We start from the raw sequence: 25,706 nt of genomic DNA on the forward strand, positions 1-25,706 counted from the left end.
GTTCTCAATACTCGAATGCGTGTTCTGCCATTTAGCATTGAGATTAGGCCGTTTTCATGAATTGTTTCTATCTTATCTCTTGATTGGTCTTTACTGCCTGTCTCTCCCTTGCTTTGAAACGTTTTGCTGAGGCTGTTTATCGTCTACTGGGAATGACCTAGTCGCGAATTTCTTTTCTTCGGGCGTCATCTACTCTGAAGGGATCATGATTACCAGCAGTATCAGCGGATCTTGCGCGGATGTCGCGGATCAGCCACAGACTGATGCATTTATGAAGGTATTTTGTGACATTGAGGCTTCACTTTTTTTGTTTGGTTTAGAACTAACTCTTTCTGCGAATCAGGCCAAAAAGGTGTGCGTGCCGTTGTCGCAGCTAGCTCTTACGTTGACACGCGATACTACTGCTGCCAACAAGTTCAAGATCGTGGATGGGCTAGAAGATCTCCTTCATACTTTGAATAGTATTCCCACCCATGTTTTCAGTCCTCAGCTCTGCGATTACGTTTTTTTTCCTCTCTCTCATTTGCTTCGACTGCGTGAGAGACTGGACGATCGGTCAACTGAGCTAGTTCTTCAATGCATTGAACTTTTGATACGAAATAGCTGGGGGAAGAATTTACAAGTTGATATGCTCAAGCAGCTTATGGTTCTTCTCACTCTATTGCTTGATCCTCCTCCGCAGCAAAATAGAAAGCAAGCAGGTCGTTTTATTTCAGACGAAACGAAGAGATCTGGATGCAGAGCTCTCAACGAGCTCTTCATTGCTTCTTCAGCATCGCGCTCACTGCGCGCTTTTTATAAAGATGGAAATGAAATACCTGCTCTTGGACATGCAGTTGCTGTATTGCTAAAAGTTTCTTTTGACGCAACTGATGTCGAATGTAGCTGCGCTGCCATTGATGCTTTGCGGACTCTGCTGGTTAATGCTATCGAAGATGGTGATGTGCTCGCTAGTTTCCTTCCTGGGTGTGTTTCAACTTTATCCAATCTACTTATTCCGAGCGCTCGGAAAACGCACTACAGAGTGATGGTAAAAGCTACAGAATTACTTGGATTTTTACTTGCGTTGTGTCTTGCCGACATTGATTTTCAAGACAATTCATCGTCCGGATCGAAAACAATCACCACCACAGAACCGAGCTCGGTGCCGATGGCCCATGATACCGACATTGATTCGAACTGGTCATCCTCTTCACCTAGTTCTGATAGCAAACAAAATGCTGCGACAGATTTTCGAACGCCAAGTTGGCTTAAAGCAACGAAGACACAAGTGAAACGCGGCTTGGAACCCGTTCTCGGTCTAAGAACACACCATCGACGTGAAGTACGGTTGGAGATTAAAGTGTTTTGTATAAGACTATTACGATCTTGTTTTGATAGCTTAGACAACTGCCGTGCAGTTTTATTAGTTGCGATGGTTTTATTTTGTTGCGATGCTGACGAGGAGATTAGTTCCGATAGTTGGGATTTTATGCAGTTGTTTGGTCGTGAAACGCCTGACTCGCAGGATATAGTGAAAATGGCTGTTTATGACTGGATTACAGCACTACAACGAACGTTGGCACTACATGATGACGACGTCAAAAGTAAAATGCTGCAACAGATGAAGATTGGGCTAGAACTGTTACTTGAATGGGAAACAGAGATGACTGTTATTGAAGAGTCCATAATTTCCAGCTTTTTCTCTTCGGTGTCATTGACGTCTTCGTCACCGTCGAAAATATCATCCTCAGATATACTGTCTTCATCATCTGATCTTGTCTTCCAGAAGAATGCCGTCAGTTCTGGTCTGACTCCGAGAACTGATGGAAGATTTGATTTTACTCCACTTGACATAGTGCAAATTGTCGGTCCGAAAACCGCAAAAGAACTAGAAATGGTACTAGAGGCTATCGGAGCTTCGCTAATGTTTCGGAGTATTGCAGATGAATGTGTTCAAGTGGCTATTGACTCGCGTAGTGATATAAAACTGCAACAGGTAGCATATTGGATGTATATACATATTGTTCAAGGCTCAAGAAAATCTACCGAGCTATTTGAAGATTATGAGGCAACTGTTTTCATATCTCAGGCTTCGGAGCAGCTCAATGAGACTTCGCTATCGCTTATTGAGAAACGCATGAATGATGATGAGCTGACTGAAGATGAAAGCACTCTCGTTCGGCTGTCGCTAGAGGGAATTACACTTTCTGCGGATATCATGAAAGAGGAGTTCAGAGTGATCTTGATGGAAGTTCTGTTTCCTGTCTTGAATATGGTGACGTCGCGATCTCTTGTTGTTCGCCAGCATGCGTATATAGCGCTCCACAACATTGCACTGTCTAGCGGGTATACATCCGTGAGTGAGTTGCTTGTCCAAAATGTGGATTACGTTCTCGATGCTATATCATTGAGAATCAACTCGCTTGATATTTCACCGCGAACTCCAAAGATCCTCACTGTTTTAATTAAACTTGCGGGTCCCAGTGCAATTCAATATCTTGATGATATTGTCGCGTCTATTTTCCAGCTTCTTGATAGCTATCATGGGTATTCTCGGTTAGTCGAAGGGTTTTTCGAGGTTTTGAAGGCTGTAGTCGAAGAGACATCTATCGCTTATTTGACCTCAAATTTAAGCTTGGAAGATGCACCCCGCTTGAAGCGCGAGGGTATTTGGAATTTGCAGGAATTACTCACTGAGCTGCAAAGGCAGCCTAAATTCGAATTGCACGAGCCAGAAAATAATGAAGATCCCGATGAAAATCTCGAGGATACAAAGAAGAACATATCAGAAGACAAATATATGAAGGAAATGGATCATAGAGATGAGCATCCGTCTGAGCCTCCTGAGATATGGGAATCGCCATTACCAAAGCCGTGGTATTTTATCGTGAAACGCATAGCTTTCCTCTCACGATATTATCTTTCGCACGCTTCGTCGACTCTCAGGTATCAATTACTGGATCTTCTACACATCGGAATCCCGGTTCTTGCCACTAGCAAAAAGGAGTTGCTGCCTATTATCAATGATATATGGCCCGCATTAGTTCCTAGGCTGAAGGATCCTGAGCTGCATGTTGTGACAGCTGCGTTACAGGTCATGGGAGATTTTAGCAAGTACTCTGGTGATTTTATGAGTTCCAGATTCGATGCTGTATGGAAATCTGATTTGAAAGCTTTATTTCCTAAAGTGGTGCCTCGCTCAAGGGAAGGCAAATATTCACGCTCGGCGCAAATTTATAGAGCTACTACAGCCTACCTGACGATTGTGTTACGAAATACGAGGTTAAAGGAATTGCTTTTTGTAGATATTTTGGAGACATCGGCGCCTGTTTTAGGACATGTTCAGGAGCTTAAAGAGGCGATGGAGGAAGTGTCAAGCGATTCCGTCTGGTTATATCTCAATGTTGATAGCTTTGTTTAGTGGTTTTGTTTGCTTTTTAGTATCTGGAGTTTTGCTATGGCGTTTGTTATAATCATTTCTTGCGACATCAGGTCTATTTTTTTCGAAACGTTCTGCTAGATAAGAGAGTGTCTATTTTCATAACTTAAACGTTGAAATCATATAGGGGAATATCTATGCATGTTTAGCAATAAAATGGTTTTACAGAGGATGCCTCAAATTCAAATTGGAAATAGGATATAGGTTTATGAACGCTGAAGACCGTTAAAAGTGTTATGCAGTGGAATGGACATAATTCTAATGGAGCAATTAAAAATACAAAAAAAGTTCGAAAAGTAAAAAAACTATAAAACAAACAGATCCGCTGCATGTCTGAAGGACCATGAGGGTATGTTTGAAACCGCAGATAGAAAAATCTTAGCAAATTCAGACAGTCACAGCATTATGAATCAGATGCAAAGGTATATCCATTAAAGGCAATGCTATTCGGTGTTCCTGGAGGAACTGAAGGAACATTAGTTAGCATTCCTGTCGTTGAGATGTTTTTGATCTATATTCATTAAATTAGTTATATCTCCATAAAATATCGATAAATTTATAGACAATTACAAGCTGCTGGATATCGGCCACTGATGCACTTGGATCTTTTGCTACTAAATAAGCAGTCAATCCAGCAACCAGAGGCGAAGCCATCGAAGTACCAGATAATTGACGAGTAGAACTATTGCCAGAATTCCATGCCGACAGGACGTTGACGCCGGGGCCAAAAACGTCTACGCAGCTTCCGACATTGCTGAATGATGCAATTGCATCATTGATATCGCTCGCACCAACTGTCATCACAGAAGGTTCGCTAGCAGGTGAGGAAGAGCATGCATCTGTACCACTGTTTCCAGCAGCTACGACGACATGAATTCCTTGTTGAACGGTAGCACGAACAGCTTCATTGAGTGCGGAACTCAAAGAACCACCCTGCTCAAAAGTCAGTCAGAGGCTTTGTTGAATCAAAAACAAACGAACATACGAGACTCATGTTGATAACACTAGGTCCACCGTTCTCAGAATGTTGTGCGGCAACATATTCCAGTCCTGATATGATATCTGACGTCGTTCCAGATCCACGATCATTTAATACCTATCTGTGTAAGTTATATTTCTCGGATACCATACTTAATCTCACAAGATGTACTTTGACCGCCACAATAGATGCTCTTTTCGCAACGCCATATGTGGCACCAGCGGTTGTACCAGCGACGTGTGTACCGTGACCTACTATATCTGTATTGAATGACATACGAACGAGATTGACCAGGGTGGCGCGTCCAGTAAACTCCTATCAGGTTTAAAAGTCAGACTGAAGCTGAAAGAAATAGCTAAGTCAGCTTAAAAAGATCAAGTTTCTACCTCATGATCCACGACTATGCCAGTATCTAAAATGTAGACGGTAACACCAGCTCCAGGATCAGAGTCGTATCCAAAGGTGCTCTCCGTCTCGTTGGTGAGAGTCTCCCGGTGCGATAATCTAGCCAGGTTATAAGGTGCTCCTTGCTGAACGTCGACGGCGTGGAAAATGACCTCACTCTCGACATAATCGATTTCAGGCCGCTTTGCGATGCTATACACAAATGAGCGCAGAAAAGTCCCAGAGTATCCTTTGATTAGCCTTCCATCAAATTTTTTAAAGACACGCTGACGAAGTCCATGACCCGAATAAGATATCTGAGAGTTTAACCAGCTGAAATGCGACTTGATACTGCCAGGATCAGAGTTGGACGAAAAGACAATGATATAACGATCACTTATAGATCGCATTCGTGTAATAACTTTAGGGTATGCAATAGAATCTTCAGATATAGACAGTTCATTGGTATTGTTATTGCTCTGCAATATATTGCGGCGAGCGAGATCCTCTTTAGAAACTGCTGTGTCTTCGTCAGCGGTCGCTCTCGAGCCAGAAAGCACGAGTAGGAGCAGGCACGTTTGCAATAACCAGACAACAGGCCAGCGCATTTTTTGTGATTAAAGGTATGAGGTATCAGAAAGATGCGGCTGCTGCTAATAGGTAGGGGAAGTTGCTGGCTGCAGGTAAGTATAGAATGAAAGATAAGTTGGGAGTAGGCAAGTGTTCACTATTTACCTACACATGATAGTCTGAATCAAAATATCTCACTACGCGATGAAGGGCGGTGGGCTAGTTACTTTTCTTTTCGTTTCTAATCCAAATATTCACCTAATACTGAGTTTATAACCTCGTTAAATTCAAGAATATTAAGTATATACATCAAAGATAAAATATTCAAATATATAACGACTTTCCCAACGAGCTACATTGTTCAGCTCAACTTCAATCATCGCTACTGCTACTGCTATATATCTCTGTCAAATCATCTTTGTTTGGAATATGAAATACCGGTCCAGCAGTAATACGCCAGGTTTCGTTCCATCTATTTGTAGATTCCATTTTGGCGCCGCCTCTGATCTTTAGCATTTTATCCGGGTTGGTGAACAATTCCTATAATCAACATAAAATTAGCATCCGTCTTCAGGTATTGATATATTAAACATACAATCAATTTTTCAGCAAGATCGCCAACTGATTCGAAGCTGAATCCATTACGCCCATCGCGTACTAATTCTGACAACCTGTATAAAAGCATCAGTCCAGAAATGATAGCTAGTTGACACAAAAATATCTTACGCAGGAAAATCTCGCGCAAGAACTGGTACTCCACAGCCAAACATATCCAGAATTTTCATTGGCAAGTCCCAGCCTGACGTGGAGAGATGCATCGAGATACCAATATCTGCCGCGCCAATAACTAGTGGATATTCTTCTGCTGAGAGCCAAACAGTTCGTACCGTTACATTATTCCAAGCTCGAGCCTTCACATTCTGCAGAAATTCGTCCATCAGTGGACCTTTCCCAGTAACCACGGCTAATATACGAGGAAGGGGAATCGACGGGGTAGAGCTGACGTCATATTGTGACAGTGCGTCAAGTAGAAATGTAAGATCCTCATCTGGAGTGTATGATGTAGAAGTGACAACCAGTTTGTCGGTCTGGGGATTGAACTCTGAAAATATCTCACTAGTCAGCAGAAGCTTTGACTTTGCTTCGACAGTCAGAGGTTGAAATTGCCTAGCTGGGCGATCGGGTAATGGGATAATACGAAACGAACTAGACTCCATGTCAGTAAAGCATGTCGGCGTCAACAAGAAGCAATACATACTTAAGCCCAAACTCTCTGATTAGAACATCTGCCATAGACTTTGTAACACAAAAATTTGCAAAAGAAAGTCTGCCAAAGCGTTGCTCATACCATTTGCTTAACCTTACAAATGGATGTGTATTGGATTGAAGTTTAGTTGCGAGAACAGTGTATCCGAAATTATGCCAGTCGATAATAAAACGAGTCCTCCTAGATTGAATGGTAATAAAAATGTAAGAAATCAACAAAGTTGGCAGGGATGGAGGGTTCTTGTCAGTTAGTATACGACTTAAATTCTTTGCGGACGTATAGCAGTATTCAGACATACCTGCACTAAAAGATAGTCAGCGCCTTTCAACCTTTTAAGAAGATAATACAGCTGGTAGGTCTGATAGATAATCTTCAGCGGTGCCCTCAAGATGAACGGAAGAGATGAGAAACCCAGCTCCTCCGCAGGTCGTATGGAATGAATCGTAATATCAGGGTTATCGGATATCGACTGTAAAGGAGCAGATTCTGATTAAATATATAAGTGTTAAAATAGATATTGGACAACAGCAGGCAAATTAAACAATTTCACACCAGTATAGCCACAGAAATCCACAATAAATCCTGTCTCAACCAAGCTGAGGGTATGATACTGCATTCGCGGGGACCTTCCAATGTCGCCCAAGACCAGCACAATAGCTCTCTTGCGCGGACTGATCTCTGGATCCTTGGGGATCATGAAATAGAGAACCACCGGGATGAAAAAGTATATCACCAGGCATATCGCCACAATAGTCGAGGTGTTCATTTTGACGTCGACTGAAGTAATCAGCAACTTCTTGGTGGCCGGCAATCTGACTACATTTCAATTTCTGGCAGACGCGTTATTTTGGTTGGGGTCTTCAAAATAGAGTTTATATTAGAGTTAATGCGTGAAGTTAATTGGGCTGTCGAAGCGGGTGTTTTTCTGTCGTCGTCTTGTTGAGACAAGGTCGCTGTGTCAACGATGTCAAAGCCGCGTGAATTGCATGTCTTCACGTAAAGATATTTTCGATGAGTTGTGTCGGTTTGACAGTGATTGATGATTTAGGATACTGCTGGAGATACTTCAAATTCAGCCCCTGAGGCAGCTGTCGATATTTCTCTTGTTTTCAGTCGCGATGGACCATCTACATGGCGAACAAAACATGGATGACGATGACGCAGTTATGATGGATCTAGATGATACATTTCTGGAAAATTTGCACAAAGCTGAAAGTAATCACGGCGAGGACCCTTTTTCAGCTGTGGACGTATGACTGTTCTGCATTTATAGCTATGCCTCGATTAACATATATCTGACCAGAAGCATTCTGCTACATTTCAACCACCGCATTCACTTGAAATTCCAGAGCAAAATCTTGCAGCTGCACAGGTGCTAGTTGTAATTGACACAAACTTTGCTATATCTCACCTTCCAATTTTGGAAGACCTTGTTAACCTTCAAAAAGACATTATTTATAAATACCTGCTCGTCATTCCGATGACAGTTGTTAAAGAGCTGGATGGCTTGAAATCTGCGGGGGTCCGTGTAGAACATGGGCGCAGAGTTAACATTGGGTTGTATGCGCGGCAAGCGATCCGATGGATCTTCCGGGCGCTGGCCACGTCTAATCCGGTTGTCAGAGCTCAGAGACTTGACGAACTATTTTCTGATACTAAAACTGCTGGTGATGATTCTATCTTAGATTGTTGCTTTTATTATTTAAAAAAGCGTGATAAGTCAGTCGTTATCCTTTCCGGCGATAACAATCTGTGTATTAAATCAATTGCGAACGGTAGGATTATAGCTTTTGAAGGGACAGTGACCGCTATGAGTCCTGGCTAATAAGAGCTGTATTAGGAATTCCGACAATATCATATGTCCCCACCTTGACGGCTAGAGATATTGCCATAAAAGTTTGCGGTCTTCCGTTTGAATATTTTGACAAAAGATCTTCATCTCAAACTTCCAGTGAAAAAGCTGGAAAAGGCGAAAGATCTAACTCAGGTGCCGTGGCCTCTGGCACAAGAACTGATGGCAAAGCGAAAGATTTAACTGAAGTTGATGAAGATCTTGATGACTACTTTACCGCTTCGAAGTCGCTCAATTTTGTTCCTTCGTTACTCAAAGAGAGCTATTACACTTTGCGCCAATTCGGCTCAGACCCTGATTCGAGATATTCCGACCGCTCAAAGCCTAGTGAGTTTATACTGCAAGAAAACGAAGTTGGTTCAGAGTCCACACCGAATTTCGTTACTAAAGGTATGAAGCCCTCTGAGCGGGCGCGACTTTTGAAGGACCAGACGGCTAAGAATGACTTGGGATTCGCGTCCGACATATCAAAGCTGGCAGGGCCTTCTCAGCGGCCTATATCACCGAAATTTCATGATCCACCAGGTTCTCGTCAAATATCAAGCCGGGAAACCCCTAAGAAGAGCGATAGATACTGGTTTCCAGAGCCTAACATTACCATCGACTCTCCCAGAACTTTTAATGACCACGTCACTAAACCCGGCAGAGTCAATAGAATTCGAAAGTCACAGCGACAAGATATCAACAATTTACCGAATGAATGCACTTCTCAGGCGGAAGGTGCCTCTGACAAACTGACTTCTGCGGAACAAGAAAAATCCGCAGAATCTAGAACTAGAACTGCACGTTCTGTTCCCAAGTTGCAAAGAGGTAAATACTGGTTTCCTGAACCGACACTTACAATTGACGCTCCTATTTCTTGGTCGCGACCGAATGAAACTCGGCGTACCGGCAGATCAAGGACTCCAGGCCCATCTCACACTTGAACGACTACTGCTTTTCTGTACTGGATAACTGTATATAATCTATAATCATTTGCTGAAGCATTTTACCAGACTTTTGCGGTACAGTTATGAATATTACGCTGGGTATGAGCGCTCTGCTCTGTATCTATTACTTATTGTAAAATTGCATCATTTATACATGTTTGGTTAAGCTATGCTTTCTAGTAACGCATGAGATTTTACTTAATCGAATAACTGTATAGAAATGATGACCTTTTGATTTAAATATTGATTGTGTCTCTTTCGATCTGATGACTGCTATAAAAACCGTGATCATAGTACGTTCTATTACGCATAATCAAGAAGTAGTTTCTTCTTAGTGCAAATCTCCGTGAATAGGATGCCTCCAGAGACCTCGGACATTCTAAAAATTCGTATGCAATGGATATTCAGACCAAGTGCGTAGATTGCTACTGCTTGTTTCAAGTTCAAGAGTTCTGGATCCTTCGAATGGCTTTTAGTTCCGCAAGCCTTTTGTTTTTTGCAGCTACCAGCTCTTCCAGCGTAGGTTTTGTCGCCGACGGCGGTGGTGCCACTGCGGAAGCCTCTGGAGGTTGTTCTTGCTTTTTGCCTGTTATACGCGGTGGCTGGCCATTAAAGTCACTGTCCTGCGAAAGTAGTAGAGTTAATATAGTATAAAAAAAAGTGAAACGTGTTCTGTGTATTGCTGGTGATAATATAAACTGACATTTTCAGGTGAGATTAGCAGCTCACGCCTTTCTTTACTGTGACCACTTAGACTCGCTACCTCGGAAATAGAAGAACTACTGCTGTATCTGCGCCGCCTTATACGACGGTGAGATGTGGATTTGATACTCATTGGCTTGGCATAGCCGCCGTCATCTGAACTGGATATTAGCCTTCTTCGGTTCCGCCGACGTACTCCCTTCACAGTTGACCTCGAGGAACCGGTTGAGCTATACGAAACGTCGTTAGCTCTTCTCTTTTTAGAGGTGGTAGCCTTGATTTTGGAAGCTTTAGGCGATAGAACAGTAAATTCGTCCGAAGAATCGTAGTTCCGACTAATCCCGGTATTGCCTTGTTTGCTTTGCAGCCTACATGACTCATCTTCGCTATCACCACTGTCCGTTGCCGTTATTCTTCTTCGCCTTCGCCTTCGTCTTCGTCTATCTGCTCGGACATTTCTTCCTGCTTTACTGTCGCTGCTATCGTCAGACGATTTTCCTGTTGCCCATTTGCTGTCATTTGTTTCTTCGCTATCTTCTCTTTGTGGATACTTCTGATCTTCGCTATCCCAGCGCTTCCCCTTGTTTAGTCGAGTCTTCGAATGTGCCGAAGCCTGCATGGTAGTCCTAGAAGTAGACCAATCAGATGTTGGAGTTTTGTTATAAGGTATGTCTAGGAAGTCATTGCTTTTGATGGCTAGCCGCCCGCTACCAGTGATCCCCCAGTAGTCTCCGACGTGGGATATCGTCCGACGAAACATATCCGAGGCTGTATCAGTTGATCGCATCTTTTGTGCTTTCCAACTTTGCAACCATGTGTCGCAGTCAAAAACAGATGCAGCTTCCACTGCTTTTCTTGGAACGTAATTAACCGCTGAACCTAACCGCTCTTGAACTTGGCTCTTTATCGCTTTCAAATGAAAATCTTTGTCGGCGATGATAAGCTGTAAGTCTATTGTTTGCTGATAGAATGCTGATGTCTTATCAGTTTGGATCGATTAATCGACACTAGCCAGAGTAAAATGGTACGTACCATCGACTAAACCAAAAACACTAATAACGAAATCTCTATTATATTCCGGTCGCTCAGCTGGGATCATTCGAAAATTCCAAATCAATGGCTGTGATGACCCCGCTAGGCCAATTGATACCGTCACAATTAGCTGTGATCCATGTCAGCGCAGCAGAGGATTCAATAGCGACAATGGAAACGCACATTACTTTCTGACTTAACCGCTGATATTTTGCTTGACTTGTCAACTGGTCCATCAGTAAAAGCACTTGCTAGGCGATCGACCAGAGTTTGGAAGTTTGATGTTTCGGAGGCATCTACGACGCAGTCGTCTCTCTAACAACGTATACAGTAAGCCCCAATGCACATGAATTCATGAAAAACCAATAAATGGTATATTACTTCCGCTCGCTGTATAATCTCGTCATGTGTTGGTGAATCAATCCAAGCATGTGTGAGATCAGTAACTATTAGAGTGTATGCTGTATCAGTCGCGAGAAACTGTTGGAGCATGCCAGTTACAGCTCCAGCTGATGACGCTAGCCGTAGCGGTAACCATGTAGGTTTATTCATAGTTCCCCAAATTCTTTGCTGTCATGAAAAATCCATGGTAGCAGCATTACTGTAATAGACAGCAAAAGTTGGGCTTTCACGGTTGGCGCGACGCGTTCAAGGCCAAGCAAGTTTGGCGAGTGATCTGTGATTTGTGACTACTATTTCTCCCACGCGGAGTACTCATCAATCTGTTAGTTCCGACCGTCAAAGTACAATTTGATAAAAATTATCACAAATTATTGATCCGTAACTCTTTGTTTTTGTTTTGCTTTAGAGTAAGCACGGGATATTTTATCAGCGATGGCTTCTGCTACCGAATCTGATCAGCCGACTTCGATTGTGCTGCGAAATCAGACCGCGCTATCCACAGACCTGACTATTGGGCTTCATCCTCTAGCAATTCTCAATATATCAGATTATTATACTAGAGCACATTTGTCCGGAAACGAATGTAAGTATAATCCTATTGGTTGGGATCAAGACTATTTCATTTCTCTCTCTTCACGACTGGAAGCTAATGATCACACCAACTCTCAGTGTTTGGAGGCTTACTCGGAAAACAAACCGGCCGCGACGTTTCAATTGAACAGTCGTTTGAATTTAGCGTAGTAGATGGGAGGATTAATGAAGAGCTATTAGCCACTAAATTGGAGCAGTTCAAGACTTGTTTCGAAGATCTTGAGTTTGTGGGATGGTTTTACATCCCTCTGCACCCTCCATATGAACCAACAGAGGCTATATTACAGGCCCATCAATATCTTGCAAGATTCCACAATGACACCCCACCATTACTATTAATTCTTGATCCGAGAGTAGACCTCTCTTCAGCAAGCCAAAAGCTGCCAATCACAATCTACGAAACGCTATATACCGAAGGCGGGAAGCTAGTGTTTGCAGAAGTTCAACATAGGATCGACAGCTTTGAAGCTGAGCATATCGGTGTGCTATATGTGGCTAGACCTGATCAAGTTGTACAGACAGGTCATGATACGTCAAGCTCTTCCAAGAAAGGTGCCAGCAGCTCGAAGAGAGATGAGAAGGATGATACAGATATGGCGCCTAATAGTAATGCGGATGAGATAGTGTCACAACTCAATAGTCAAGCGAACGCGGTAAAGATGCTTTATTCTCGTGTTGAGATTATTCGCCGGTATCTAGACCACATCTTGACAATTCCTGAGGAAGCATTTACTGCTGCCGACTTTGAGATCTTGCGACAAATAAATGCCATGATTGGTCGATTGAGTACAGAAAATATTGCTGTGGTTGCCCAAGGACAGCAATTTGATGGATTGCTTGCAGCTCTTCTGGGATTGGTCACAAAGGGAGTCAAGTACGGTTTGAATTTGAATACAAAGAGAAATGCGTTAGATATACAGCTGAAAGGCCGCTCAGAAAGGATACCGACCCTACACAGGCAATGATTTGCTTGGAGTCTCATATGTTGTTACATAATTGTGTCTGTTTCGTAGGGTCTACATAATCCTTTTGCTTTAAGTCCGAATTTTGCATCTTTTTTAGTTGGTAATTTATAGATTATTTATCTTACATATCAAGCGTTTGCTTCTTCTAATATTCTATCCGTAACATCTTTCACTGTTAACGAGCACCTTAGCCCATTTTCAACTCTCTCTCGTTCTCCTATTGCAATGGCTTTGCATTCTCGAAGTAGCAGAACTATATGGCCCATGTCCTCCGTGTCGACATCAAATATCATCCACCACCGTTCTCCTTCAAGAATTTCAATATCAGCCTCACGAGCGGCAAGCCAGAGTGCTGTAACTGCAATTGCATTAGGCTGATGTAAAATGCTTATCTTGACTTTCATACTGTCGTTTAAATATCCCCATGCCCGATTAGCTAAAATTTCTCGATCTGACACGTCGCTGATTTTCAACGCTGAGAGATACTCAAGACATAGGCTATATGGTACTACTACATGAGTGTCAAACGCCAATGTCGTCAATATCTGTAATTCTGTAGTATATATCGTATTCAGTTTTTCATTGTTGTAATACTTGGCATTTCTCCGAGAAATTGGTTTGCTGCCAGTTGCTAGAGGATCTTCACATGCTGCTTCCACCGCAGCCGCAATCGATTGTGCAGTTTTCGGAGTCTCACATAACTTGACTGCAATAAAAAGGCATCCTGCAACAGTGTCCTTTATAGAATGCTCAAGAAATCCTGCTAAGAGGTGGAATCTGTGAAAGAGGACGAGGCCGGTAGCAATCACTGGTGCTTCGAGTCCGAGTATCGCACCAGCTACTTGAGCTACACTACCGCCTGTATAATGAAGACGAGAGACTAAAGAAGCACTGGCTCCTCTGGTATTTGATATCAAAATCTGTTCCGCCGTCGCCAGAGCATTTATGATTGGGGCCAATGGATCCGTGGCTGGTTTGTCCATTGGAGGGCTTGTAATTGAGAGGACAAAGAATTACTTGTGACGTCAATTTTCAACTCCCAGTGTTAAATTTCTTAGCTCGCAAGCGGTCACAAGCAAGCTGGAACGGCCAGTCGTCAGGAGAAGTAATATGATTGCTACAAATTTCCCCCTTCCATCTAATCGCGAGAGAGTATACGAAGATTGCCTACCATGCCGTATAATATCGGCTACAGGATTAATGGGTGCCGGCGGTTATATGCTATTCAGCTCTCGATTTCGCAACCCAGCAAGTGAATTTTATCGAGAGGTTAAGCCGTCGAATATACGATTCGTCCACGGCAGTATCAAAGTTGTGGGTGCTGCCATGATTACATTTGGGATTCTTCGGGCAGGGGACGGGATTTTCTGGCGACAGAACACAGTTACTAAAACTGAATTACGCAGCAGCGAGAGCAGTAAAGATACACATTAGCCAAGTTGGATTCTACATCTCTAGCTGAATCGTTTTCATGTCGTCGAGACTAAACACATTGATAAGACCCACTCATTTCTTTGTATATAGACCGAGAATTTACATGCAATAAATGTGCGCATCGCAACTACTGCTGCTATCATCGTACATGAATTACAGAGCCATAATCCAGATCGTAAAAGGCAAGTTCTCTGAGACTATCGTCTAAAACAATATCCCGGCCTTCAGCATCTATAGATACCAGCTCTATTTTCCGTATTGGTATTTTATACCATTTAGCAACGAGAAGTTTCAGTCGCTGCACGGTTAGTCCTCGAGGAACCTTCCTACTTTCTGTCTTTGATCCCCTGACAAATGTCAGGTCAAGAACTGCGTTTTTCTTTTCAATGCTATCTGAAGCAACCGGAGCTCCATACTCTTCACATAGCTCTGCCCATCGAGAACCACTCATATCGAAATCTTTAAATTGGCCTTTACTCACTTTGGACATGAAGTATAATTCAGCGTTTACCCTCTCCTTCTCCGAGACCTTCATATTGTTGACCGCCGAAAGTCCTCCCCAATGCCCAATGATATATGCTTGAATCTCATCCTCTTCCACGCCACCTATCAAAGGGTTTTGCTGGAGCCGAAGATCGGTAACTTTGGGAAATTGCGAGCGCAAACGATCTAATTCTGTCCACGTGGTGATTTTATTGTATCTGAGGTCGAGAATGCGGATCGATTTAAACATAGCCATTCCTCCTCTAGATATTTTGTTATAAGATAAGTTTAGCTCGCATAATGAGGAGTTCTCGCCAGGAAAGGAGATTGTAGGAATTGAAGAGAAATTATTACAAGAAAGATCGAGGATCTGTAGTGATGGCCACGCATGATCAAACGTCAATTTCTCATCGCACAGGCTGTTTTCTGCAAGACTGCACTCTTCTGCGGCAGGAAATATTCTAGGCAAGATGGAGATGGTAGACGGAGATATGAGCGTGAAAGTAAGCGAAACCGCAGTAATTAGAGAGAATGCTTCAGAGAGGTCTGGCGGTATGTCCCACGATATAAAATGGTTCCCGTTCAGTCGTAATATCCTTAGCTGAGAAAGTTGAATAGTAATTTTTGCAACATCTGCCAGAGAGTCGAATAAATTGTGCGACAAGTCAAGATGCTGGATCGAAGGAAATAATGTTTCGAGATTTCCGGACGGATATGCAACACACTGTCTATCTAGTGACACTACAGTCAATTGGTCTAATTTTCTTGAGTTAAAAGATTAGCAGAGCAACATTCGACAGATTTATGAAAACAATTTGGCAAATCCTACGATTGTCGAATCCGAATTTTATCAAAGCCAACTCTCTCAGCTACCTTGTTGCCAAACACAATATCCGTCTTTTCGATCTCATCCAACTCAACAGGGGCATATCTATTTCTCACCGCTCTTCCAAACTCAACTTTATCGTCAAGTTTTTTTGAAGCTTTTATGAATGTTCCACTATTCGGTACGCGGGTTTTGAAATACTCTAAGCCTTCAAAGGAGCCAGAGTGTTTCCCTCGACTAGCGTCGTCCCATTCAATTCCCAGTGCTTCAACAGCTTTCCATATCGGTAGACGACCAGCGTATCGAAGTGTTCCTATATTAGACTGAAGAGAGACTCGAGTAGGAGGATCCATATTGTGAAGGACAGAACTAAGATAGCGCTGCCACTTGTAAATTGATTGGAATAAACTACCATCTTTACGCAATTACCCTAACCCGAAGAGTTTAAGGCTCATGATCGTAGTTAGACTTTTCTGAATTTTGTGTGGGTAAATAGAGAGTTCTGAAGCAATTTCGCAAGTCCAACAAACAAAAGTCAAGATATTCGATGATTCGGCTACTTCGATTAGCTTATTTAAATTATAGCGCAGTAAGTATCTGGTAATCGATGGTGGCATCCGTGTGTACAGTCTGATACAAGCTATGCATGCATTCCTTTGCGGCTCCGAGAGGCACTACTTAAAATTCAACATTCTTTAGATCCTTGATAGTAGGATAGCACTGTCGCGAATACTCATACCGTTGATCATGCTTTCTGCATCTTTAGCAATGCGAGCATACAAGATACGTCGTCTCATAGCCTTAAGAATTGAAATTGAGCATGGCTAAGAAACTATAGCAATTGATAACTACTAGTGTATATAGAATGAAATGAAACATCAAGTATGATTGCAATCAGAAACATCAAAAACCAAACAAATTAATATGCACCCCAAAAACGAGTTGAAAAAATAAAACAAATCAGATACCACAAAAAGCATTTTAGAGAAAATCCCGTGAACCAAAAGTCGTTAAAAAAGCAGGTATAGACAATCATTAATAGGACAAGGCAAAAGTACTTTATATAATCTATGTGATTCGACTTTAAAGTGTACTCTTTGCCCATGTTTCAGTATCTACATTTTTTGATTTGGCCTTTACCACAAACGGATCGGACTAGTAGTAGGGTTAGTACATCCAAACCTTATCGATAGAACAAGAATACTTGCATAACATACCAACAAATCTTGAGGCGTAGGCCGCACCTCGACATCTTTTATCAAGCATCTGTCAATACAATTGCAAAACTCAGAGCTGAAAATGCCGTTATCCGGAAGACGCGGTGCCGGCTCGTTGACTATTTGCTGTAAAAGATCGAGAATGCTCAGAGGCGCCTGGTCAGGCCGATCGAAGGGGAAGTGACCAATTGCCAGCTGCAAAAGCATGAGCCCGAGTGACCAAACATCACTCTGCACAGAATATGCCGCACCCTGAATTCTTTCGGGAGACATGTATGTAGATGTTCCAACAAAGGTGTCCGCGATGGAATTAGTCAGCTCGCCAGACACACCAAAATCACATAATTTGATTTGGCCATGCGAATTGACCAGAACATTCGATGGCTTCACATCGCGATGGATAATTCGGTTGAGGTTGTATAAGTATGTAAGGCCTTCCACAACTGCTTCTGCAATTTTGCCTAGAATATCTTCTTGTAGAGGACCCATTTTCTTCAAAATGCGGTCAAGAGAAAGGCAATCCATGTACTCCATGCACATGACGACGTCGCCACCGTTCACAAAAGCACCATAAAAAGAAATGATGTATTTGCTATGACATTCATGCATAATGTGCAATTCGCGAACAATCTGTTTGCGCACAGCCGGCTTTGCTTCGATGTGGATCATTTTCTTTGCCATCACTGTCTTGGTGGGCAAGTGGATGACCTTCGACACCGTTCCACCATTTCCTGCGCCGATTTCGGATACAGTTTTAAAATCTTCCATGTGCAAATCAAGACGAAACTCAACACCAATCTCCAGCGTAGAGAGCTGCTCAACAAAATTGTTGTGGTACGACAGCTCAGCGGCGCCACCGGGGACCTGGGCGTCCTCAACGGAGGCAAGCTGCAATGTCTGCGGCAGTTGACGGTGCGCACCCGCCAGCAAAGAGCTGGAAGATGAAGGAGCACTAGAAAGTAAGGATCTGTCGCTGTCAAGTGGTGCGGAGAAGGCAGAGGAGGCAGAGGCAGCTGTAGGAAGAGAGAGTTGCTTGAAATTCCTGCGCTTGAGAGTTTTTGACTTCATAATCACCGGCTCGGCCGGTGAAGCCGTTGCACGAAAACATTCGGAGTCTGATTCTGCTGCAGAAATCTGTTGCGGAACTGGTGACCCTGTGCCAATAGGCGGAAGGAAAGGTGATGCAGGTGCGGTCGTGATCGAAGATCTGCGAGAACCGACAGGAGAGGTCTGAAGGGATGCGGAAGAGCTATTAAAGGCAGCTGCCTCAGGCGGTCGAGACGAGTAAGCTACAGACGAAGCTGGAGAAAGTAGAGGAAGTTGTGAGCAGGTGGGAAGGGCTGGAGGCGGCGAATGGGGCGGCGCGACCGACTGGACGATGGACGAGACGCGGCGAGGGCGTGCGAAAGGCGACGGCCGCGGCTGCTGTGCAGACATCGGCGATTTAGGCAGGACAAGATCTGAAAGCAGCCCAAAAATGTCCGATAACGGCAAATCAGCACAGCCAGCGCAAGTATTTGTCGACCGGAAGACGGCAGAGAGCGAGAGGTGGAAAGACGCGAGTCACGACGACAGTGAAGCGGTTGGGAGGAAAGCCACGAGACCCTTAAAAAGTAATCAGTACTGAGTTTACCTTGGTACGCGTACACGTTGGCACGATACTGCAATTGCTCTGCTCAAATACAAACCAACATTTTGACTCGCCTCTCTCGCAAATCCACATCAAATTACCACAGCTAGTTGTCAGCCGCGCTACATTGCTCTTGATATTTCCACCATGAGCGACTTTGTCGATCACAGCGCAGAACTCGACAAGGACGGAGAGGATGATAACAGCCTGGCGTCCGATGACGAGCTTGATCCGCAATCCGGCGGCAAAGCCAGCAAGGATGACGGTGGCAGCATCGAAGACTCCTCTGAAGAAGACGAGGAAGATGACGAAGAGGAGATGGCTAAAGTATGTGATACTCATCATCAGATACCGATTGTGCTGTGTAATTGCTATTTGCAAACACAGCTCTGATCTCCAAAACACAATGCTTGATGAACTAACCACCTTATAAATATAGGTTCGTGAAGGATTCATTGTTGATGATGACAGCGAGGAAGATCTTTCTGATGGTGAACGGGAACGGAGGCGTCGACGCCGACGAAAGCGTAGAAGACGCGAGCTCGAAACTAGCGGCGAGGCAACTGAGAAGCATCACGATGACGACGAGCTAGATGAGGACGACTTAGATCTTGTAATGGAAAACACTGGTCGCTATGATCGTGGTGTATGTTTTTCCTTTTCATTTTTGGGCTAACTATCGGTGTATGCTGACTGAACGTGACCTGTATAGCCCGCTTCAAAGCGACAGAAACGAATTGATGAAGGTCTCACCGACATTTTCTCTGATGAAGAGAAGGAAGCTGCCGACGAAGAACAAACCCCCGCTGGTCGCCGTGGATTGATGGATGAATTTGCTGGTTTTATCGAGGACGACGAGTTTTCAGATGAAGAGGGCGAACAGGCAGATGTGGCAGAAACTACCCTCAGACCAGGTTCTCGCCCTGGTCGGGTATCTATTCCTGGTGTCAACGAAGAGCAGCTTGGTGAGATTTTTGAAATCTTTGGCGATGGTGAAGAGTACGGTTGGGCGCTGGAAGCAGAGGGGTTTGAGGAACAAGACGACTACGAAGACAGACCTACTACCGAACTCAAACACGTCTTTGAACCCAGTGAGCTAGCTGAGCGTATGCTTACAGACGACGACAACGCAATTCGTGCTAGAGACCAACCTGAGCGCTTCCAGATCATGCGTAAAGCTTTTACCAATTACGAGCTTTCAGACGCCGAGTATGAACTCGAGGAAACCTGGATAGTAAAGGAAATGTCTCAAATCAGAGAAAAGTTTCTGGCTAATAACCCGAATTTGGAGACCGGATTCCGCAGAGCAGTCAAAAAAGTTTTGGAATTTTTTGTCAAAGATGAGCTCGAAGTGCCATTTATCTGGCAACATCGACGTGACTATCTCATCCAGGAGCGCAAAAGAGATAACTCTGCTGCCGCATCAGCTTCAGATGAGTTTGCTGCTGATCAATTGTTAACTCAAGATGATTTGTGGCAGATTCTTCAATTAGATATTAAATTTCATTCGACGGTCGAAAAGAAGCGCAATGTCGGCAGATTGGCAAAAGATTTGAATATTGATGATAACTTGTTTAAAGACTATTATTCAGCTGCTAGCACTCTTGCGGATTTTCAGGACTTATGGGACTACTTGCAGTTCAAGTTCGCCGCTAAAATCAAGGATCTTAGCGTCACGCATACTGGTAGCCGTGCGCAGCACGATGAAAATGACGATGATGAACAACAAGACGACGACCCTACTGTTGTTTCGCACTCTAAGCGACCTAGCTCGCGATATCAGCAGTTTGAAACTATTCGTTCTGGTCCACTTTACAACCTTGTTCGATCCTTTGGTATTACCGCAGAGCAATTTGGTCTCAATTTTGCTGAAGACAAGAAACTGCATTTCCCAGAGGACCCAGAAGAGATGCCTCTCGATCTCGCGGATCAATACACGCGTGATCCGGTCACCAAAGAGCCGACTAGATACAGCACAGGAGAGGCCGCTTTTGAAGCAGCCAAGAATATGTTCTCAGAAGAGATTTTTCACGATTTGCGTACCAGAAACTTTCTACGCGAAAAAATTGTTCGTGCTCTTGTTAGAATGGATGTTTTTGCTACTGAAAAAGGCAAAAGGTCAATCGATGAGACCCACCAGTTTTATCACTTCAAGTATATGCGCAATCTTGAAATGGCGGACGTTCTCTCTGCCCCGGAAACTTTCCTGGAGATTCTGCAGGCTGAATCTGAAGGATACGTGTCTTTACGTTTTAGAATCTTCGAACTCGAGACTTTCTTCCGTCGAGTGCTTGGAAATTTCATATCTGATAACATGTCTGACATTGCTAGTGCATGGAATAAAGAGCGCCAGAGTGTTTTGCAAGCGGCAATGGGCAAACTGATTCCTCTAATGTGTCGTGAAATTAGAGAAGAGCTACGCTCAAAATGCCAAAGAGCTGTTGCGCAGAGCTGCCGTACTGCTTTGCGCGAGAGATTGGATCAGGCTCCATATAAGCCTGCAGGATTTGAGCTTGGCACAACTCCCCGCGTTATTGCTATCTCAAATGGTATGGGCGAGTCTCGTAAAGACGCTATTGTTTGTGTCTATGTCGACGATCAAGGCCGTGTTTTAGAGACTATTAAGCTTGAGGATGCTCGTGATGAGGGTTTCCGGACAGGTCTGGCTGATATCGTTAGACGTCGCCGACCGGATGTTTTGTGCATGGCCGGATTTACAATATCAGCTAACCGTCTACAAAAGGATATTCTTGATGTCATCTCTCTTGAAAATCTTACTGTAGGGGGTGAAGATGAAGGCGGCTCTGAGCAGCCAATTGAGTTGCTTTGGGCAAATGATGAGGTTGCTCGATTGTATCAAAATTCTGAACGGGCTGCTGCTGAATTTGCGGAGCTTGCACCGTTACTACGCTACTGTGCAGCCTTGGCTCGTTATGTGCAAAGCCCAATGCTGGAGTATGCTGCTATGGGGCAGGATATCGTTTCCATTGAGCTTCATCGCCTACAGACTCTGCTCCCGGAGGATATGCTGCGTGAGGCTATTGAAACGGCTTTTGTCGACATGGTTAATACTGTTGGTGTGGAAATAAACGAAGCAGTCAAGGTGCCTTATGTTGCTAATTTGCTGCAGTATGTTGGGGGCTTGGGTCCGCGCAAGGCTTCAGGCATGCTGAAAGCAATTTCATCGGGACAAAATGGCTATCTTAATAATAGGTTTGAGCTGGTGTCGAATGAAATTGCAGGAAAAACTATATTCATGAATTGTGCCTCGTTCCTTGTTATTCCATGGGAAGAGCAGGACGTTTCATCTGCCTACCGCTCGCTTGAAGAGACTGAGATTCTTGACTCCACAAGAATTCATCCAGAAGATTACGAGCTCGCGCGGAAGATGGCTGCTGACGCACTCGAACTTGACGAAGAAGATCTCGTTGATTTAGAGAATCAAGGTGGTGTGGTTGCGCAGCTGATGGACGATGATCCAGAGAAGCTGAATGAGCTGATCTTGGAAGAATATGCTGAGGAATTGTTAAAGAACTTCAAGCAGCATAAGCGGGCTACGCTGGAGATGATTAAAGAGGAATTGCAGCGACATTATTTTGAAGAACGTCACGAGCTCAAGAGATTGACTGAAGAGCAGGTATTTTCTATGCTTACGGGAGAGACACGCCAGTCGGTTGCGCCGGGTACGGTTGTGTCTGTGAATATCCGCAAAGTAGGCGATAGATACTTGGTAGCCCGACTCGCTTGCGGTATAGATGGTAATGTCTCAAGTATGGATATGACAAGTCGGACTGATATGCCATATCCCGCTGCTCTGTTCTATTATGGTCAGACTGTGCGTGCGCTCATTAAGAGCATAAATTACAGCACGTTTCAGGCTGACCTTAGCCTTGTCGAGGAGGTTGTTGAAGACGCTTTAAAACATCCTCTTAGCGTGAAGCTTCTGCGAGAGAATCGTGATCCTCGAAAATGGGATGATTATGAGGAAGACAAGGATAGAAATCAGTTTGCTGTTAAGCGTGAGAAGGAGCAACGTGCCGCAAGAGTCATCAAACATCGGTTGTTCAAGCCATTCAATCGCCGACAAGCCGAAGAGTATCTTGCCCCATTGCAGCGCGGGGATCTGGTTATTCGTCCGTCGTCAATTGGGGTTGATCACATTACAATAACTTGGAAAGTTGCCAAGGACGTATATCAACACATTGCGGTACTTGAATTGGAAAAGGAAACCGATTATTCTTTAGGCCAAGTCCTGAAGATTGACGATGAGCGGTACTCTGATCTTGACGAGCTGATCTTCATGCATGTTCAAGCTAAGGCTCGAAAGGTTGAGGAAATGATGAACTCGGAGAAGTATCGTCAGGGATCAAAAGAAGATGTCGAAACTTGGCTTACTACGTATACGGAGGCGAATCCTCGCCGCTCGAATTACTCTTTTTGCTTGGACAAGAAACATCCTGGATTCTTTGATTTATGCTTCAAGGCCGGTCAAAATTCAAAGATTGTTACGTGGCCGGTGAAGGTTATTCCGAATGGGTATCAGTTGAAGAAAGCGGTTTATCCTAGCGTTCAGGACTTGTGTAACGGATTTAAGTTAATGTATCAGGCGAGCATGAAGCGGAGGTGATAATGCGTTGAGAACAGAAAGATTGAACGAAAGAGCGCGATAGTCTGATTTGTTTAACTGTGAATGTGTATTTTGAAATTTCTTTTTTGTATCATACTAAAAATATCTTAATGACAAAGTTTAAACTCTTTCGATTACTATTACGGAAAGAGAGAGATCTATTTTAGCGATGGCTCAATCGATGAGCATACCTGAGCATAATCAGCCAATCTCTCCCGCTCTCTGCTATGCACTCCAGTCCAGAACATAGTCCATTTCTTATTCTCTCGCGGGAGTTTCATTGAACCTTTCGACCGCTCAAAGTACCATTTATTAACGGGATTAACGGTACGTGATCGCCAGATTAGTTCTGATGGAAATAGCTGCATGACCATTGCTTTGAAGACAATATCAGCTACACCAGCTGATCCTTGATTTTTGCGAAGAACTGCCAATTTGTCAAGATAAGCCACTTTCGAGCCGTTGGGAAGATACTCCCAAGTGATTATGGCGCCTCCTTCGTAGTCTCCTGCTATGACTACACCTGCTATATGGCCATTGATACGGTTGAGATAATGCTTCACATCGAGGTTTTTTCCAAAAGAATTCTCGATTAAGCCAACAAGTTTCTGCATATCGAGGTTGACTTCGGTGTTGTGTGCGACGCTTTTGAGACCATTGAAGATTTGTGGTGAGTGTTGCCACGGAAGAGTAGAAGCAGGATCAGGAAAATACATTCCTTCTTCACTATAAAACATCATTACAGGCATTCCATGCCGAAGTAGCGTCGTAGTATGGCTCGAGGCCTTTCTGCCATCTACAGGAAGAGATGACGAAATAACTGGACGATCTGTGAGTAAGTTGTAAATCAAGGGATTTCGCGTTGATTGTAGACCGGCGACTTCAGGTGTCGTGATCAGACCTGATGTGGTTTTGGGAGCGACGGCGAGAACTTTTCGAAATGAGTTGAGATTGGCGATATGTGTATCCGACTTTTCTATCGAGTGTAATTCTGAGAGAATATCTTCTGACTCTTGCTCCAGATTGACAAGAATATGCGCGCCCGAGTTTCGTTCTTTACTTGGTATACCACCTCGAGGTTCAATATAAATCACTTTGTCTACCGCGATTACGTCTGGTTCGTTGATGCCACTGAGTTTGCTGACGATTTCATAAACTATATCATCTGCAGAAGCGAATGCGTATCGAGAAACACCATCGATGTAGACGAGAGGAGGTACGATTGGAACAGCTTTGTTCGTAATAGCAATCAAAAGCAGATGCGGAAGAGTCCATTTTATAGGCTCAGATAAGCGACTTTGAGTAAAGAGCGCTGGTAAACTTTCCGCTTTTGCAACAGAACGAGATCGCCGGATCTTATGATGGTGAAGATGGCCTTGAGTTGAAACTTGTTCGTCAGTTTTGAAGGTTGCTGAAGTTAGGTTGTGCATCTGCGCCTTTTTATGCGGCTTTTCAATTGCGTTAGCAATGCGCTCTGAAAGCTCTGTCAGATCTTTCGACTGCTTCCTGTTGGCATAATGCCCGATAGTAAAATCTGCAATATCCTCAACGGGATCGATGACGATAACAGGACTTAACCCAAGTCTTGCCAATCTAGCGACGGTAATTCCAATGTCCGACATCTTCTCATCAGATATAAATGAAACAGCCTTGATTTTAATCACAGCGACACGAGTCATGCTGCGAAGCTCAATAGGGGCCGAGTCATAAAGATTGAAACCACCAGCAGCATCTGAAACTGAGTTTAGCAGCTTCTTGGTAAAATCCTTGCGCATCATTTTCTCTTCTGCCAGTGAACGAGATGGAGTCGGAGCAGACGAGAATTTCGTAATATAATTGCGAGCATCACGTTTGGTTGCGCTAGAGCGGAGTACGGAGAGAATTAGTTCTTTGCTTTCGGAGAGGTCGTCTGCGTCGGCTTCCTGGTTCGCATAACGCGAAGCGTTGAAATGCGACCTCTGCTGAAGGAGGAAAGGAATCGTAGAGGATATTATGACTGGGCGCTAGAAGGAAAAATGTTAGAGGCAAACAGGAGGTTTGTCGTAAGATTTGGGCATACATTAGAGAGTAAGGAAAGACCTCCTCTCGCCGCGATGCAAGCTTTGTCCAAACATGATTGTTTCGCGAAAGTACCGCGCATCCGCTAGATACGAAGAAAGACAAAATAGAAAGAAAGAAGCTGCAGAGCGCTTGCTTCTATGGCAGTGGTTGAGAGGAGGAAGAATGAAGAGCAACAAGAGGATGAGGATGAGTTGGGAGAAAATTGGATTAGTCTGCATTCTATAATAATATTAAGGCAAAAAGGGCTGCCTCGGCTCAAGTAAATTGGATATAGTTAATTCCACACAACAAAGCGCTACTGTAAAGAAGATTATTTATAATGCCAGTGGACTAT

At 43.8% G+C, this 25,706-nt stretch overlaps 12 protein-coding genes across 12 annotated transcripts; 5 read left to right on the plus strand and 7 right to left on the minus strand.

Annotated features, from left to right (window-relative positions):
• Window positions 1–205: 205 nt before the first annotated feature.
• Window positions 206–3,403, plus strand: V2V93DRAFT_379488 (armadillo-type protein; the record flags this gene model as incomplete). The annotated part of the gene is made up of 2 exons (XM_066912014.1): window positions 206–277; window positions 344–3,403. 2 exons carry the CDS (start codon window positions 206–208, stop codon window positions 3,401–3,403), a joined length of 3,132 nt encoding a protein of 1,043 aa, XP_066766514.1.
• Window positions 3,404–3,824: 421 nt separating this feature from the next.
• V2V93DRAFT_345138 (peptidase S8/S53 domain-containing protein) lies at window positions 3,825–5,613 on the minus strand (the record flags this gene model as incomplete). The annotated part of the gene is made up of 5 exons (XM_066907874.1): window positions 4,787–5,613; window positions 4,572–4,715; window positions 4,407–4,517; window positions 3,992–4,354; window positions 3,825–3,932 (listed from the first exon to the last, which is right to left on the minus strand). The coding sequence occupies exons 1-5, from the start codon at window positions 5,390–5,392 to the stop codon at window positions 3,825–3,827; spliced, it is 1,332 nt and encodes a 443-aa protein (XP_066766515.1). The 5' UTR covers window positions 5,393–5,613.
• A 6-nt stretch (window positions 5,614–5,619) lies between these two features.
• V2V93DRAFT_334099 (uncharacterized protein) lies at window positions 5,620–7,434 on the minus strand. The gene is made up of 6 exons (XM_066907697.1): window positions 7,174–7,434; window positions 6,920–7,107; window positions 6,613–6,860; window positions 6,081–6,560; window positions 5,950–6,025; window positions 5,620–5,894 (listed from the first exon to the last, which is right to left on the minus strand). The coding sequence occupies exons 1-6, from the start codon at window positions 7,385–7,387 to the stop codon at window positions 5,727–5,729; spliced, it is 1,374 nt and encodes a 457-aa protein (XP_066766516.1). The 5' UTR covers window positions 7,388–7,434; the 3' UTR covers window positions 5,620–5,726.
• Window positions 7,435–7,551: 117 nt separating this feature from the next.
• V2V93DRAFT_367563 (PIN domain-containing protein) lies at window positions 7,552–9,549 on the plus strand. The gene is made up of 3 exons (XM_066909602.1): window positions 7,552–7,871; window positions 7,925–8,396; window positions 8,462–9,549. Exons 1-3 carry the CDS (start codon window positions 7,740–7,742, stop codon window positions 9,397–9,399), a joined length of 1,542 nt encoding a protein of 513 aa, XP_066766517.1. The 5' UTR covers window positions 7,552–7,739; the 3' UTR covers window positions 9,400–9,549.
• On the minus strand, window positions 9,537–12,055 carry V2V93DRAFT_367569 (XRCC4-like factor-domain-containing protein). Its single transcript, XM_066909603.1, has 5 exons — window positions 11,518–12,055; window positions 11,320–11,451; window positions 11,137–11,266; window positions 10,106–11,076; window positions 9,537–10,025 (listed from the first exon to the last, which is right to left on the minus strand). The coding sequence occupies exons 1-5, from the start codon at window positions 11,686–11,688 to the stop codon at window positions 9,846–9,848; spliced, it is 1,584 nt and encodes a 527-aa protein (XP_066766518.1). The 5' UTR covers window positions 11,689–12,055; the 3' UTR covers window positions 9,537–9,845.
• Window positions 11,773–13,265, plus strand: V2V93DRAFT_367573 (uncharacterized protein). Its single transcript, XM_066909604.1, has 3 exons — window positions 11,773–11,860; window positions 11,945–12,121; window positions 12,208–13,265. Exons 2-3 carry the CDS (start codon window positions 11,971–11,973, stop codon window positions 13,092–13,094), a joined length of 1,038 nt encoding a protein of 345 aa, XP_066766519.1. The 5' UTR covers window positions 11,773–11,860; window positions 11,945–11,970; the 3' UTR covers window positions 13,095–13,265.
• Window positions 13,169–14,182, minus strand: V2V93DRAFT_367575 (uncharacterized protein). Its single transcript, XM_066909605.1, has one exon. The coding sequence runs from the start codon at window positions 14,075–14,077 to the stop codon at window positions 13,223–13,225; it is 855 nt and encodes a 284-aa protein (XP_066766520.1). The 5' UTR covers window positions 14,078–14,182; the 3' UTR covers window positions 13,169–13,222.
• Window positions 14,022–14,757, plus strand: V2V93DRAFT_367576 (uncharacterized protein). The gene has a single exon (XM_066909606.1). The coding sequence runs from the start codon at window positions 14,205–14,207 to the stop codon at window positions 14,526–14,528; it is 324 nt and encodes a 107-aa protein (XP_066766521.1). The 5' UTR covers window positions 14,022–14,204; the 3' UTR covers window positions 14,529–14,757.
• V2V93DRAFT_367577 (uncharacterized protein) lies at window positions 14,509–16,417 on the minus strand. Its single transcript, XM_066909607.1, has 2 exons — window positions 15,841–16,417; window positions 14,509–15,775 (listed from the first exon to the last, which is right to left on the minus strand). Exons 1-2 carry the CDS (start codon window positions 16,188–16,190, stop codon window positions 14,668–14,670), a joined length of 1,458 nt encoding a protein of 485 aa, XP_066766522.1. The 5' UTR covers window positions 16,191–16,417; the 3' UTR covers window positions 14,509–14,667.
• Window positions 16,418–16,920: 503 nt separating this feature from the next.
• On the minus strand, window positions 16,921–18,122 carry V2V93DRAFT_390764 (kinase-like domain-containing protein; the record flags this gene model as incomplete). Its single annotated transcript, XM_066912412.1, has 2 exons — window positions 16,921–16,992; window positions 17,055–18,122. The coding sequence occupies 2 exons, from the start codon at window positions 18,120–18,122 to the stop codon at window positions 16,921–16,923; spliced, it is 1,140 nt and encodes a 379-aa protein (XP_066766523.1).
• Window positions 18,123–18,669: 547 nt separating this feature from the next.
• Window positions 18,670–23,477, plus strand: V2V93DRAFT_345151 (SH2 domain-containing protein). The gene is made up of 3 exons (XM_066907876.1): window positions 18,670–19,011; window positions 19,124–19,330; window positions 19,397–23,477. The coding sequence occupies exons 1-3, from the start codon at window positions 18,832–18,834 to the stop codon at window positions 23,309–23,311; spliced, it is 4,302 nt and encodes a 1,433-aa protein (XP_066766524.1). The 5' UTR covers window positions 18,670–18,831; the 3' UTR covers window positions 23,312–23,477.
• Window positions 23,470–25,540, minus strand: V2V93DRAFT_400032 (uncharacterized protein; the record flags this gene model as incomplete). The annotated part of the gene is made up of 2 exons (XM_066912569.1): window positions 25,268–25,540; window positions 23,470–25,233 (listed from the first exon to the last, which is right to left on the minus strand). The coding sequence occupies exons 1-2, from the start codon at window positions 25,370–25,372 to the stop codon at window positions 23,470–23,472; spliced, it is 1,869 nt and encodes a 622-aa protein (XP_066766525.1). The 5' UTR covers window positions 25,373–25,540.
• Between the last annotated feature and the right edge of the window lie 166 nt (window positions 25,541–25,706).

This window comes from Kockiozyma suomiensis (assembly GCF_038497685.1).
Source record: "Kockiozyma suomiensis strain NRRL Y-17356 unplaced genomic scaffold V2V93scaffold_5, whole genome shotgun sequence".
Lineage (NCBI taxonomy): Eukaryota > Fungi > Ascomycota > Lipomycetes > Lipomycetales > Lipomycetaceae > Kockiozyma > Kockiozyma suomiensis.

Excerpts from the sequence above, each read along its gene's own strand:
- V2V93DRAFT_334099 (XM_066907697.1), bottom strand. The coding sequence starts at position 7,387 with ATGAACACCTCGACTATTGTGGCGATATGCCTGGTGATATACTTTTTC. Across the intron at positions 6,026-6,080 it reads CTTGCGCGAGATTTTCCTGC|GTTGTCAGAATTAGTACGCG; the intron begins GTAAGATATTTT and ends GCTTTTATACAG. Across the intron at positions 5,895-5,949 it reads ATCTTGCTGAAAAATTGATT|GAATTGTTCACCAACCCGGA; the intron begins GTATGTTTAATA and ends TGTTGATTATAG.
- V2V93DRAFT_367563 (XM_066909602.1), top strand. The coding sequence starts at position 7,740 with ATGGACCATCTACATGGCGAACAAAACATGGATGACGATGACGCAGTT. Across the intron at positions 7,872-7,924 it reads ACCCTTTTTCAGCTGTGGAC|AAGCATTCTGCTACATTTCA; the intron begins GTATGACTGTTC and ends ATATCTGACCAG. Across the intron at positions 8,397-8,461 it reads TATTAAATCAATTGCGAACG|GAATTCCGACAATATCATAT; the intron begins GTAGGATTATAG and ends GAGCTGTATTAG.
- V2V93DRAFT_367569 (XM_066909603.1), bottom strand. The coding sequence starts at position 11,688 with ATGAATAAACCTACATGGTTACCGCTACGGCTAGCGTCATCAGCTGGA. Across the intron at positions 11,452-11,517 it reads AGATTATACAGCGAGCGGAA|AGAGACGACTGCGTCGTAGA; the intron begins GTAATATACCAT and ends ATACGTTGTTAG. Across the intron at positions 11,077-11,136 it reads TGTTTTTGGTTTAGTCGATG|CATTCTATCAGCAAACAATA; the intron begins GTACGTACCATT and ends ATAAGACATCAG.
- V2V93DRAFT_367573 (XM_066909604.1), top strand. The coding sequence starts at position 11,971 with ATGGCTTCTGCTACCGAATCTGATCAGCCGACTTCGATTGTGCTGCGA. Across the intron at positions 12,122-12,207 it reads ACATTTGTCCGGAAACGAAT|TGTTTGGAGGCTTACTCGGA; the intron begins GTAAGTATAATC and ends ACCAACTCTCAG.
- V2V93DRAFT_367575 (XM_066909605.1), bottom strand. The coding sequence starts at position 14,077 with ATGGACAAACCAGCCACGGATCCATTGGCCCCAATCATAAATGCTCTG.
- V2V93DRAFT_367576 (XM_066909606.1), top strand. The coding sequence starts at position 14,205 with ATGATTGCTACAAATTTCCCCCTTCCATCTAATCGCGAGAGAGTATAC.
- V2V93DRAFT_367577 (XM_066909607.1), bottom strand. The coding sequence starts at position 16,190 with ATGGATCCTCCTACTCGAGTCTCTCTTCAGTCTAATATAGGAACACTT. Across the intron at positions 15,776-15,840 it reads AAAATTCGGATTCGACAATC|AAAATTAGACCAATTGACTG; the intron begins GTAGGATTTGCC and ends TTTTAACTCAAG.
- V2V93DRAFT_345151 (XM_066907876.1), top strand. The coding sequence starts at position 18,832 with ATGAGCGACTTTGTCGATCACAGCGCAGAACTCGACAAGGACGGAGAG. Across the intron at positions 19,012-19,123 it reads ACGAAGAGGAGATGGCTAAA|GTTCGTGAAGGATTCATTGT; the intron begins GTATGTGATACT and ends TTATAAATATAG. Across the intron at positions 19,331-19,396 it reads CTGGTCGCTATGATCGTGGT|CCCGCTTCAAAGCGACAGAA; the intron begins GTATGTTTTTCC and ends TGACCTGTATAG.